Source organism: Pseudopodoces humilis, chromosome 13 (assembly GCF_049639895.1).
Source record: "Pseudopodoces humilis isolate 2021_Gansu_Grassland_sample_001 chromosome 13, ASM4963989v1, whole genome shotgun sequence".
NCBI lineage: Eukaryota > Metazoa > Chordata > Aves > Passeriformes > Paridae > Pseudopodoces > Pseudopodoces humilis.
The window spans coordinates 7,825,154-7,839,951 of NC_142212.1; the positions used below are offsets into that span (position 1 = coordinate 7,825,154).

The following is a 14,798-nucleotide window of genomic DNA, read 5'->3' on the forward strand; positions in this document are numbered from 1 at the left end:
TCCTAGAATCTTTTGCACCCAAGATTAATTTCCTACAAGATAAATTTAGTCCTCTAGTTAGCAAAAGTAGACAGATTCATTACACACTCTTACTGATGAGATTCTCAGTGATGATTTTTTTCCCTGTGCCTGATTTTTCTGGTCATGTTCTTGTATGCTGAATTTCAGACATTTGAAATCAATCAGTTATTTTTCTATTTTTCCCCAAGTGTTGTGTGCTAAACATTTCACAGTAGTTTTACAGGTGCCTTGTTTGGTCCTGGTATTAGCTGAAGCTTGTTTTTTCAATTACAAGTTCATTGATTTCATCATAAAGTAAAAAAAAAAAACAAAACCAAAACCAAACAGAACAAACAAACAAAACCCCAAAACAACTGCCACAATAAGAAGCTTAAATGAAGAAAAAGGAAAGCAAAATCATCTTGATTTGCAAATATTGCAAATAAGTCCTGTCAGTCCTCTGATGTCAGGGCAGTTTTTTTACAGAATACAAATATTTTTATTCTTAACCCTGAATCCTTGACACAAAATTAGTTGTGAACTTCATAATGGGTCAGTCTTGTCTCCATACCTGTAAATAGTGTCCCCTGCAAATAAGAAAACGTTTGCTTCTACAGAAAACTGCTTGACATAAGTAACTTCCTACCTGTTTCTTTATTGCACATTTTGTGGTCCTAGTCCAAAATGCTGGGAACCTGAAATGATGCTGTTTGCACATAAATGCCAGCAAAAGACTCTTCATTAAATGCAAGATCCATGAGGTAAAACTGGTATGAATTGTGCTTAATTCCATAGTTAAGTCATGGCAGAAACCTTCACTCCTGTGAGGTTGTGAACCCCACCACAGCAAAGCAGCAATGGTCTCAGGTTTCTAAGAGCCCTTAAATGCACAGATTGTTTGTGACAGTAGGGGAGAGGGACAGAGGAATGGAAAATGAGTCTGGATACACCTTCCACTGCTTCTGCCTGAGCAGTGCTCTGGACATGCAGAAGAAATGGTATTGCTTTGTGGTAAAGAGATGGAGAAAAGACCAATGGTTTGGGATAATTCAGCTATACAGGTTCTTATAGCCATTCCCTTCTTAGGCTGTGTTGGATGATCGCAAAACAGACTATAGAGCCACACATCTCTTCTAGAAGTACAATCCCATTTAATACAATCAGAGTAACACGCTAAAAATCACAAACACAATTAGTAAATCTGATTTTTTAGGAGACATTCTGGCTTGCTTTACACATTCAGTAGATCAAACACACTTTCATCTATCTTCAGAAAGGAGTTATCTTTAGATGTTGGTCTTACATTGATATGTAGAGCAAGATTTAATACAGTGCAAGATCAAAACCCCACTAAACTCACTGCAGCATCCTTGTTGACTCTAACAGATAATGTGTGAGGCTGTTGCTTGGGTCGGCTTTGAGGACAGAGTTGATTTTACCATGAGAGAAAGAGGATGTGTGATTGGCTCCTAAGAGGATTTATGATCAAGAAATGATTTTTTGTCTGTAGGAGGACTGTCAAAGAACCTGCCCTTTTCCCAAATGTGGAAGAGCATTTATGTGAGATGAGCAAATCAATGAGTGTGTGTGTATGCACCTGTCTTTCCTTCCTTCTCTTCCTCCCTTTCTTTTTTTGTAAGAGATAAAAAGACTAGATATACAAATTTGAATGTGAATTGAATCCTTTAGTATCAGTGATGTGTATCTTACAACCATTAAGTTACAAATATTAAGTTTTGCCTGGACTTGTCTATATTTAGAAAATTATTCCAATTCCATGAATGAATATTTGTACAGCTCTTAATTAGGAAGGATAGACCTACTCTACAGCAGACAAGAAAATGGTTGTATCAATAATTTCTATAGGAAAATATAAATATAGTAATGTTTATATGGAATATATGTTTGCATATATAAGCAGAATTGACTATGGATAAATATTTCATGCTTAGGAGTATTTAGTTATTGGAGTAATAATGAAAATAAGACTTGCTCCCTTTAAACACAAAAGCATGAGGCCAAAATTTTGGTCATGGTGTGTGGAATATTCATGGAGTGTCTGGTTGTGCTACTTTGATTTGTAGTCATGTGGCTTATCCGTACAATTAGTAGAATTCTATAAAAAAATATTTATTAATAAAGTTTCTAACAAAACCTCATGTTTAAAGTAATCACTTGGTTTAATTTAAGTATAATCTTTTCTGTAAATATTTTTCATTCATTAAAAAGAGAGAACAGTTTATACAAATGAAAGAGTCACAGGCATAGACTCACAGAATATATGAGTATTCTTGTCTGAATATATGGATTCCACAGAATATATGGATTTCTTGTCTGTTCATTTCCACATGAAGCTCAGAGAGCAGATGCAGACAGATATGATTTAAATAACCATTTTAAAAGTTGAGAATATTTAGATCCTTTTTGTGCTGATTCTCATTTTATGAAAAGATTCATAGACTTCTTTAGGATTTCTTCAGTCATTTGCATTAATAAGCAGATAATGTATTTTACAAAATGTATCAAATCTTCAAAGAGTGGAGCCATTTTATTAAAAGTTCTTCAGTTTATGTAACTTTTTATTTTGCTATTTCTTAATTCCATTCCAATGCCTTTACAGCTCCTGTGTGTTCTCTTTTTCATATTTCACAGGAGCTAAATTCTTTCCTTTCTATCATCTATAGGGATTCTTTTTAAAGAGAAGTAGAATTGTAATTTTCATCTATGTTTTATAACTCTCTTCTCCATAGCAACATTTAAATTTCCTCTGATGGGTGTACTTTGTATGCAGAGCACAGTCTATCCTTGACTAAAATGCTGTAGCTACTGAAAAATATGTGGTAGCACAGTAAAACAATTATGTGAACAATGAAGGATTTGGTGTTAAATCCCTTGAAAAATCAAGTGTATTTTCTTAGAGATGTTGGCCTAGTAAGCTGCAGGTTAATGTCACTCGTTTAATAATTATACTGGAGTCTTAATGTCAGGAACATCCCAGTAGGAGGCTGAATTTTATTTCTTCCTCAGCGTGTGCATACAATTTTCTATGATGCCTGTAGTACTTAGATGGGGGGGAATAAGTGCACAGATTGCAAAAGAGAAATTGTCAAAATCATAATATTTAAATGCTATATCTTATAGCAACTGAGTAAGTAGATTTTAAAGCAGAGAGTTTAAATTTTCTGCTCTAAAATAGAGAATTGGAATATTATTTCTATTCTTTCCCAAGCTTTTGCTATTTATAGGAAGAACCAAGGAAACCTGCTAGCAAAGTATGAAATGATTTGCATTTCTCCATGTTTGCCACAGCACTTCATATCTTTCCTGAAAATGTATTTTTGAAAAGTAAAAGTTCTAAGCCATACATCCCATGTCAAATAAAGTCAGTATGTGACATGGATGGGATGAACATGAACATTAAAAACACCATAAATTTAGCAAGGCATTAAGGTTAAATTTAGTGCAGCTCAGAAAGTATTTATAGAAATGTCTTTATTATCAAAACCATATCCAGACTTACTGATTATTTACTGATATGTTTGCAGTTACTTTTTGTTGATTTGTATTGTATCCGATTGTGGAACAATCAAGTCTGTAGGGCTGTTTTTCTGTGACTTTTAAAAGCTTGGCGGGAGAAAAGGACTGTGGAAATGAGGCCAGTGAATGTAAAATAAGAGTCTTTATTTTTTTCCAGTGTTTAAACATAAGTAATTGCAAAAGTATACTTTTTATAACAGTAATTCCATGAAATCATTAGAAAAATAGAAATAGAAAGTTGATATCATAATTATATATGTTATTTTTGTTTCATTAGTAATAGAACCCATGGTTTTAGATACAGTAAGAAACTACTGAGTACAATTTACTCTTGCAGAAGATTTTTTTTTGCTGTTCTTCAAACAAACATCAGGTTGAATTCTGATCCAACAGAACAATAAGTCTATAATTCTACTGTGTTTTCCTTTAAAACTTTTGGACTTGGTTTCTTGGAAATCTAGGGCATGCAGCTACAAAATGTTTTGAATAAATTGTTGAAACAGCTCTAAAATATTTTAACCTTTTTCTTTTCAATTATTATTAAATCAATTGCAAAATCAGTCTTTACAAACTTCTTTTGATGAGGGTGAAAGGAGATGGCCTTTTACGAGGTACTTATGAGAAGTGCTGGTCTAGACTCATTCCTGCTCTAAAGACAGTATTTCAGATCTCTGCAGTTTTGTCTGGTTCAATCATGTCGGTGTCACAGGTATCTGATCCAAAAATTTGTGCAAAGTCCTTAATGTTGTATCCCTTTGCCTGTCTTGTGTTTTTTTACCACGTTAGTAGTGTCTAATTTTTCTTTTTCTGGTAATACCAAACACATTTCCACAAAGGGCTCAAAACAATGCTAGATTATTTGCAAATGTGGAAAGCATGACAGTGTGTGCACACCAGTATTGAAAAACCTCCTGCAGTTATTTATTCTGTGTTAGATGGTGTGATGGGACCCCAAGTTGACCTGAATTTAGACGTGGAATTCTCAACATGTCTTACTGACATCAAGCATATTATGAACCTCAGGGGGCCTCCACTTTCTGAGTAATTTTTTTACAATACAAAATAGAATAAGAAAATGTTTTTAGTAAAGATTTTTTTTTTTCTGGTTAAAAGGAGTTTGAAAACAAATCCCACTACTTTTTTACCTGTACTGTTGCAATGCTCCATTGCTTTAGTCTTGCTCTTTAATCTAAGAAATTTTTTTAACTTGCAGCAAAATCTTTGTATTTCCATCAAGATCCCTAAGTCTGCATTTTCTAAATCAGAAAACCAGGAAATTCTCTTGTGTTTCCCCTGGTACTCACAGGTTTGCAGGCTCCTGTCTCTGCTCTGCCTGGCAGTACAGCAAAGGTCTCTTCCTCAGCAGCTTTGTGCAGTAAGGTCCATTTTCCTTCAGTTGGCTCCTCCTGACCCACAGCTCCATGAACCAGGAGGCAGCAAATGGCCAGGGATCCTCCCTGAGCTCCAGTCACAATAATTTTAACAAAACCTGCTTTACCCAGATGGCAAACTAGGAGCAAGTAAAACAGATCTGTATCATGTGTATTGTTTAGGGACAAGGACCTGAGGGAAGAAGAGGCACTACAGGAAAGCAGGAAGAGGGGGCACTTTGGTGTGGCTGGAGCTGAATAAAAGCACCAAAAGGGCACCATTTACCAGGGGTGAAGGTAAAATAGAAATACCTGCAGTGCTGGAGGGCCAGGGAAGGATCAGAGTTTGCTCTGCAGCTGCCTCTTGGCAGGGTGTGAAGCAAACACACCCATCAGAGGTACCTGCTGGCTTTTACACACAGACAGGCAGCTCTTACTCTGTTCAATAAAGGGTCAGACCAGAGGACTATTACTGTTATTGTTAGCAAAATTATTTGTTTCCTATGGCCTCCCAGAAGGGGTCATGTCAGACAAAACTCCACAGTTTATTTCAGAGGAACTTGTAGCAAGTATTAAACTGAATTGCTGACATATAGGACGTTCTATCAGCCATAGGATGAAAATTTACCTGATGGGAACAAAGACTTTTTTTTTTTTTCCCACTGTTTTTTATTGAGGAAAGACCTTGAACCTGGATTTTGAAGCCTAGGTGAAATGTGTTGAGAATTCCAGCCCCAGAAAAACATGATGCTCTCATCTACTGACTTTATTATTCTTAATCAGGGTTGTGACTATTGATATTTCAGAGAATGGAAATACTCTTGATTTTAGAAAAGGTTATAAATCGAATTCACCAGCAGATAATAAAGAACTCTAGTTTGTAAATGCTTATTTATGCGCTCATGAAAAAAATCTGAGTGAAAGCAATAGGGGTCACTTTGTCTTCAAAAGTGTGAAGCATCTCGTTTGTGTGGTAGTTATTAATATGAAATCCTCATTTCAATCCATCTGACTGTAACTCCCTCACTTGACAAAACTTGACCTGACTGTATTCAGCAAATTAAAAAAAAAAAAAATAAAAAAAAAAGTTGCAACTTTCTCCTCTTGTTTGTTTGAATGTAAAAAAGAAAAAGTTTCCACTTCTCAGAGTCAAGGTAATTAGCCAAGTCAGAGGCTAACTAGTTAAACTTTCAGAAAGGCTTTAAACTGCTCTAACCTGTTATACAGGATTTAGGTCATGTATTTACAATTCACAGATATCTGCAATTTCTGCAGCAACTCTTTTATAGTGTTCATTGTAGAAATTTAATTTTTAAAAAGGGCTTGCTTTGAAATACATATAGGTCATACTCAAATGTGATCATAGTTTGTATTTTGATATTGGATCACTGCAGTTTTAGGATGAGAGAATTTTACTTGTAGAAATTCTTCCTGACATTAATTTTGTTACCATTTTATGTTGTGAAAATGGAGAAATTGTGGCTGCTTGCTCCCAGTATTTGTGAATTAGAGATCATGTGAGACAGCTCCCTTTCATGACATATACCATGTGGATATTAGCTTTTAACAGAGGACTGTGTTCAAGTTTGGTGTTGTTTTTTTCTCTATTTGTTTTCATTCAGAGGAAGGGCAAAAGGTCAGTCAGAAGCTCACTAGAGATCTTGAAAGTCTTTTTGCATTTGGCATCGATTCACCTGCCCGTTTCCGTGTTCAGATGATGCCTTTAAAGAAAACATTTGAGTTGGACTAAGAAATTTTCTGAGGAGGTGGACTTCGCTCAAGGCTAAAGTGCTACGTGTGTGAATTTCTCCACAAGTGTGGAGTAAGAGGAGAAGAATTCAGAAAAAGGGAAAACTGTATTGTGCCTGTAACAGTTTGGTTTTCTGACTTCCTCCGCTACAATGGGTTTTCTTTTTTCTGAAGTGAAAACAGAACCCATCTTTCAGCTCTTGATAATTAATGTCTTTTATTTGTGATGGAGTCTGCTGCCTGCTCTCAGTGCCTTTATACATGAGTTGTTGCTTACAGTAAATACTGTGCACACAACCAGGTATGGCTACTCTTGTCTGATAACATTTGTGTGGTACAAATATGCATATATGCATAAACACTTGCATTTGATTTACATATATGCACATATAATCATACTTGTGTTTACAGCACAGAAATGTATTGTTCTATGCATATATTATTGTATATTATGCATGTATTGTAATCTGTTTGCATAAGCAGTTACTAACTTTCTATTCCCATTTTGGTTTTCTTTCCTCTGTTATGGAGGATGCAACCTTCTACTTTAATATGATAATCTCCTCTTAATGTCTGTTTCATTTAAAACTAAATCTGTCTTTCTGTTGAATTATATTTGTGTACAGGAAGATGGAACTACTTCACAGTTCAGGTGTGATACCATATCTGATGAGAAAACAATCCCTTTTTTGGTGTGGTAGTATTTAACAAATTAAATGGTGCTTTTGTGACACCTCGTAGAGAAGCTGTCAAATCATAAAGTCAGCCCTCAATAAGTTGAATCAATTGGCAATGTAAACCTAGTTCCTCTAGTTTCTTTCCTTTACACTTTGTTCTATATTATGATTATGCTTTTATTAATACAGCAGCTAAAGTAGCTGTTCAAATTAATTTAATGTATAATTACTTGTTCTGTTTTGTTGTTTTCCAGCTCCCTCAGGCACAAAAGGTAAAATATTTTAATCAAATCCTAGTCATTCCAAGTAGTCACCAGTGCTTCATGTTTCCATGGTGGTGTGAGTGCGGTACAGGTGGTGATCAGTGAAACACTTCACTGTCACGGGGGCTCTGAGCTCGGCCCCAGGAAGGAGCCTGGCTTTGAGCCCAGCTGAGGTACCTGCTGGGAGCAGCTCTTCAAACATATGAGCTATTTTAACATGCCAGGTGTCCAGTAGCTTGGAAATAACAACTTGGAAACAACTTGGAAACGACAGGGAGGCTATTTTATCAGCAATTTGAAATAATAGTAGGGATTAAAAAAAAAAGCCAACCCACTCCATTAATCCATGTGAAATATTTCCGGATCTGTTGTAGAGACTGCAGAATCCATGGCATAGCTGGTACCCTTTCACTGCTCCCCACTGTATCTACCAACACACCCCTGAACATTCAGCATTTGACTTCTCTAGCAGGTTTCACACTTTTCATACAACGTGCTCTTGCCTTTAAACCACTTCTGCATCGATATGGTGTTACCAGAGTCAGCACCGCGCGTAGGACAGCACAGTCAGTGTGCCAAAGAATTGCTTGATGCCTGTTGCATCGTCCTTATGTATCTCACAAATATAATCAAGGCTTCCAGAAACTAAAAAATCTAGCTGGCATTTTGTGGTTTTGGTAAAAAAGTATTAAAATGATAAAAAATAATAGAATATGCTGGGCAATTGCAACCCTCACTTGTCCAAGTCATTCTTATTCTTGGTAAAGCACCTTCAATAAGAAATGTCACAGCAATTAGTTTGAAGCCACTGCTATTAACATTCATGGATGATGATAGAAGTTCAGTTTTTAATGAAAGCGATAAGAGAAGTGATCTTTCACTTCATAGCTTTTGAAGAATGGTGAGGGCATCCACAGAACTTAGAACTTCACTAACATATCTCAGCCACTTTTTAGTTTAAAAAGAGAGAAATATGAGGATGGGAGGCTTTATTTTTATGATGTATTTGAAAATCCCTTGCTTGTGGAGCTCAGAAAATTCTATTTCAAATCTCAAAGTAATATGCTATTTTATGACACTGGACTATGTCCGTGGTTTGTTCATGCTTTGATAGTTGCAGAACATGGTACCAAAAAAATGTTTGGTTTGTGTTGTTTGTTTTTGTTTTTTTTTATCTTCTTGAAATAAAAGGTTTCAATAAATATTTTGTGTACAGCTTTCTGGAAAAGTAGAAGGACCAAAAGAGTGGCTAGGGTAGCTAACTTTGGCTTTTTCATTTTCACCTGCTTGTCTAAATGTTTGTGCCAAATGCTTCTCTTAACAGTTTGCAGAAAGAAGAGAGAGTCAGACTGTGATGTGCTGGTGCAGGAAGTACAAGCTGTTTGTCAGCTTGTGCCATGTGGTTCTGTATTACCTGTTCTGATGGCCACATTCTGAATAATCTGTTACAAATTACTCAAGTTTGTGGTTAACAAACACAATTTTCATAAATGGTCCAAGTTGCCAATTTTCAGTGGTTTTTACCCCTGGATCAAACAAATGCAGAACTAAAGCCACATATTTTTATTTGCACACATAGCTGACTACAGTCTAGTTGACTGTGTGTTACTTTTGTGCAGAGAAAGAGGATAGGGGTAGGAAGGAATGGGATGGGGAGGGGGGACAGGTACAAGTAATCCTCCTGGGCTTTCGATAACTTCAGGCAAGAAATATGCCTTTTAATAAGGGTGGCCAGACAGCTTATGAACAAACCAAGAGAATCTCTCTTGCTCTCTGCAAGGTGAAGGGAAGCAGCACAGGGCTAGTGCATGCCTTTATGAATGACTTAGTCACTGTTTTGCCATGTGGTGTCTGAACTTGTACTGTATTTTTGTTGGAATCTATGTATCATCTTGCATATGTTTTCTCTATAAACATTTCAAACAGTCATGTCTCTCTAAACATGTTCACTTTAATCTTTGAGTGATCTGAAGAAAAATGTGGAATTTCAAGTTTACCTTTAATATTTCATATCTATTATAAATACTTCACCATCTTGATGAAATGTGTTTTCTCTTATATGTGGGACAATTTGGCTTTAGTCTTTTCAGTGTTTAATCACTGTTCTGTGGTGATTAGCTATTGAGTTTGAAGACCTGTAGGTTTTCAACTGTCTACAGCAGTTAAATAACAATTAAACCTGTTACTCTTATGCCATCTGCTCTTAGTCAAACTGGTGCAAATTCAGAATTGGAGAGCAGGTGAAATGAATAATGATGGGTTTAAGGTGGATACGTCTGTTGCACCATGATATTTGTCTTGAAAAGATCTTTGTGATATGCCCTATAGTTAAAATAGAAAATACCACAAAACCAAATCAAACCAACAACCCACCCAACCAGACAAAAAACACCAACCAAAAACTCACCAGTTTCAAGGAATACTTTGATTTAAGAGTTAATGTATCTAAAAGGAAGAATTGCTACCAGACAAATGAAACAAATTCATACAAATTTTACTTGTCCTTTGTGTTTCTTTTATGCATGTTTTTACGTAGCCATCCCACAGGGCTGTGAAAATAGCAGTAAGATAAAATAATAACTCAAATTTACCACTTTTCAAATTTTTTCATTTTGATTTCCAAAATGACCTTTATCTTTGAAACTGTTATGTTAAACAGCTTTTTGTATGCACTGAAGAGCAAAAGCCATTTTTCCTTAATAGTTCAAAAAGGTGTTTTGTTTCCAAGTAGGAAAGCTTTACTTGCTTTCCTGAGCAAACACAGCAGGATTCAAAAGCTTTTGCCCTACTCCTGCTGTGATGTTTTGTTCTACTTAGCTTGAGTGAAAAGGTAGATGTGAATAAATTAGGTGCACAAATCAGAAGCAGAGAGTTGTGTTTAGGAATATTTAAGAATTTTTTTTAATGTTCTCTCATGAATGGAACCATACTTCCTCAATATAGAAATGTTTTAATGATATTTATTGCACAGAAGTTCCTGACAGCTTTCTTCTCTCTTTCTGTGTTATCCTTAACTTCTATGAGTAGTTCTGTGCCCTCCTCATATCTTGATGCTTTCAGCCTTTTGGAAGGATCATTTATCATTCCCTGCATCGTTTACATTTTACTTTGAAGAGTTGAATTAACTGTCATTGGGAATAGAAAATTTGGAAAGCTGTGGTTTCACTGAAGTGCGTGACTAGTGATTTTAGCACTTTTGTAAAATTATAACATTTAAGTGGAATCTAATGGAGTAAAAAATAATCATAAAGTAAACAGTTTGATTTAGCATTCCTTTGGATCTATTTTCTCCTCATGAGATGCTATTGTCTTTGTTTAGTAACGCATATTTAGTTTCTAATCAGAAAACCACATTAAAATTTTCACTTGCATGTTAATTACAGTCTTTAGTTTCCAAATTTCTCTCACACATTCCTCAACAAGCAAACTGACTTTTAATAACATTTTTGAATTGGCAGTTTACAAACTCCAAGTAACTATTTTGCAATAAAGGGTTTTTTAGCATTTACTCTGTGTGTCAAACACAGAAATATCTTTTTAACATAAGATGCTCACACAGGTTTCTATATTGTCCCAGATCGTAACTTGAGTCTATGCCAAAATAACAGCTATTCCTTATTCTTTTAGTCCATATAAAACACAAATTCCAAATCTCTGAGGCTTCCAGCCTGCCTCATGACTTTGATCAGCACATAAAAGTGCAGTGGCCACAGAAGATGGAACATTGTGAACCAAATCTATAGAGAGTGGGCAAAGGAAGAAGGGGGAGTGGGTTGGGCAGGTATGTCAGAAGTTCTGGACAACCCACTGTAACTCTTCTTGACTATACACTCCCAAGGAAGACATTTCAGTTTTCAAATTCCTCTTTCTGTAATGGGAACACCTCAGAAAATGTTTATATTCTTTCCTGTATGTGTGTCTGGTTTAATTCTGGAGCCTGCCTCACTCATTGCCCTGAGAGATGGATGGGTGGGAGGCTAAACTCTAAGTGGCTTCATGCTAAGAGGATGATTTTTAATTGTTTTTGGGAAGATCTGCTTGGGGTTGTTCTGAAGGGGGGTAACTGTGTACAGTGAGGAATTAAAAGGAAAACTGTTGTAGTTAAATCTATTTCTAAAGGGAATTTTCTCTCCAATTATAAAACTATTATCACTAGGCATTAGAGATCTGCACCTTTTTCAGAGAGTATGTTTTGTTTCTTTATTCTAAACAGCCAAGAGACATTTAGCCTGGGAACACATTTTTTCCTCATTCTTGAGATTTATTTTCTTTCAAAGGTTTGTTATTTTTTGCTCAGCATTTTATCAACTTAGTGTCCATAGCCCTTGAGTAGTTGCCCACCTAAAACTGTTACCACTCTGGGGCAAATCATTGATGCTGTCTCCTACATTCATCATTTTAAACTAGATACTAACTACATTACGATGAGCAGTGACTCAGGAAAACATTGTAAATATGAGTCCCTGCTCATCCAGCTATTTGCTGACTCCACTTATGGAAGTGGTCAACACCCTGTTCATCTGCCAAACAAATAAAAAATCAAACATGCTGGATTATACAGTTGCAATTCTATAGAAATGATTGCAGCAGCCAACTCTAGTTGGTACTTGTAGATAACAAAATTATAGAGCAATCACTCTTGCCTGCTTCCATAGTCAGTTTTGAGAGTTAATGAGCAGTTCTTTCATAAATTCCCAGGAGCTCCAGACTGTGTTTTTTTTTTCCTCCATGTAAAGAATTTCAAACACCCTAAAACTCTACTGACAGTCCCTTGGCTTTACCCTATCCATTGAATTGTTTTTAGTAATATCTTGAGAGTGAGGGGGACTCGTAAATTAATACTGTCCTGGCACTTGACAAAAACATGATGTCAGAGAAGACTACCCAGGGCAATCATATAAAATCATGAAGTGCTCCAAAATATCACCTCGTAATCAGCAGAATGCTTTTCCTCTTCCTGGGCTCCTCTCCACACAAATCATGTCAGTGTGCTTGACTCTACTACTCTGGCCAAGAAGAGGAAATTCCTACATTGGTTTGGCTGCATTTGAGTTTTAAGTGCAACCTTTGAACCCACAATATTTTGCCAAGTGTTTGGTTTTTTTCTTGTTTGTTTAATAATTTACTATTCCTTGATAGATCAAGGATTATATTGGGGTTAGAATTATCTCTTCTTGCTAACAAGGAAAACAAAACAAAAAAAAAGGAAATATGATCATAAGTTTGTTCCACCTCATATCCCTACTGATTCCTTATCAGATGTAAACCTTCTTGACTCTAAACCCCATTTGTGTTTCTCTCTAATGTCTGCAAACATTCCTTCTCACCATGAGATAGTGCAATGCCTCAGGAAATATACTTGTTTAAGAAACTTAAAATCCTCCTGAAGAAGATTGGGAGATGCAGAACATATAATTTTCTAGATTTTGTTTGTCTGATTTGTTAACGTGAAATATGCATCATCAGGTATCTTTCTCATAAAGTAGGAATTGTTTTCTGAGAATGTGGGGAGCCAATTTCTATTCCTTCATTGTAAGAAAACCTTTGTAAACACAAACAAAGAAAAAAAAAATTTCAAAAGTTCTAAAAAGAACAAGAATTAGAAGTTTTACCTGAGTGCAGAAAACGCGATAGAAATATGAGTGATAGGAGAATGTCACAGCCACAATTAGGCATGACTGTCACCTACAGTATTGCTCAGCAAGATCATCCCTGTTGCTGCATCCAGCTGGCTGAATACAGCTGCAGCAAAGCAGAATTTGTGCTCTACAAAATCTCCACTTGAGATCAGAACTGTGTCACACTTTCAATTTTTGGATAAACCTCTTCAGCTATAATATCTGTCCCTGGGGACAGAAAGGGTTGGACAATAACTCTCCACCTCCTGCTTGAGCTGCCTCGGGGCAGAGCTGCAGTCTGAGCAGGGAGGAGTCAATCTAAGCACTCTCATCGTGGCCAGTGCTAAACATCCTACGTGCTTCTCTTGAATGGAACCAAGGTCAGGAGATCTGTTTTCTCCCTAATCTGGAAAAATGAGTTGACACCTGATGTGCAGAATCAACTAATGCTTCATGGCACCTCTTTGTCCAGCAAACCGAAAGCAGCTGGAGCAAAGGTGCTCTTGGGATCCTTACTGGCTGTCATCCTCTGTGCTGCCGTGGGAACTGAGATCTCAGATCTCCATTCTGGTCTCTGCACCACAACAAAGCACACACACCTCATGACCTCTTGCTCTTTGCTGGGAGAAAACAGCCCTAGGCAGCTTTGGCAGAGCTGACAGTGGGAGGGATGTGGAGCAGAGCTCCAGCTGCTTTGCTGCTGCTCTTGGTGCTCCTCAGAGCAGACTGCAGTAGGACAGAGGATGAGGAGGCATCTTGCCTGCATTGGGATGGGCACAGCTGCTTTCGGGCTGGGCTGGGCTGCAAGTAAAGCATCAGTGACATCTGGATAAACTGCCTTGTCTCGTTTAAAATGGAAATAATGTCATTGAAAACTGCAATCACATGCTTGTAATTGCCCTGTAGTTCTCAGAGATAGTGTTTCTTTTTCAAATATAGCTTGCTGATGATCAGGGATTGGTGTTGATGACAACTGTTGCCATGCCTGTATTTAGTAAGCAAAATGAGACTGTAAGTACTCAGATTATTTCTGTTATGTGATAATGGTGTGACCGATGTGAAGTTGCTTTCAGGGATCTAATAAGATTTTAGCCAACTCTAATTTTTTTTCTTCTAATTTTGTCTGCAGTTACTATCCCTTTACTACCATAAAAATGTGGACAAATAATATCAAATACCTATACTCTAGAAACCATGGTAAAATGATGAAACCCCATGTCGAAGTGAAAATCTCAGATGACACTGGGCCTTGCAGCTTTCTTACTTCTATATTACTTTTTTGTAGCAAATATTCTATATAATTTTCCTCTTTGCTCCAATATAATTGAGAACTTAATTAGTTTTATGTCTATTATAGATGTATCTATTTATCTTTAGTAACTCAAAAGATTGTTAAAGAAACTGAAGTATACTTTCCCCTTAATGCTTGCTTCATCTTTCTCTTTTGTTCATCAAATGGTATGAGAAATTGGGAAAGAGAGAAGTAACATATTTTTAAAGTAGTTTTTAATTTAAAACCTATTTGCATGTGAAAGATTTCAGTAGAGGGACTCACCAGTTATCAAAACCTTGCATGCCTTTTCT

The 14,798-nt window shown here is 36.4% G+C and overlaps 1 protein-coding gene across 1 annotated transcript in view; it reads left to right on the forward strand.

The window, feature by feature from the left end:
• CACNA2D3 (calcium voltage-gated channel auxiliary subunit alpha2delta 3) overlaps positions 1–14,798 on the forward strand; it is a 387,704-nt gene that overhangs the window by 265,422 nt on the left and 107,484 nt on the right. The window contains exon 14 of the mRNA XM_088061797.1: positions 14,154–14,225. Within this exon, the coding sequence (XP_087917923.1) occupies positions 14,154–14,225 (72 nt within the window). The remainder of the gene's footprint in view (positions 1–14,153; positions 14,226–14,798) is intronic.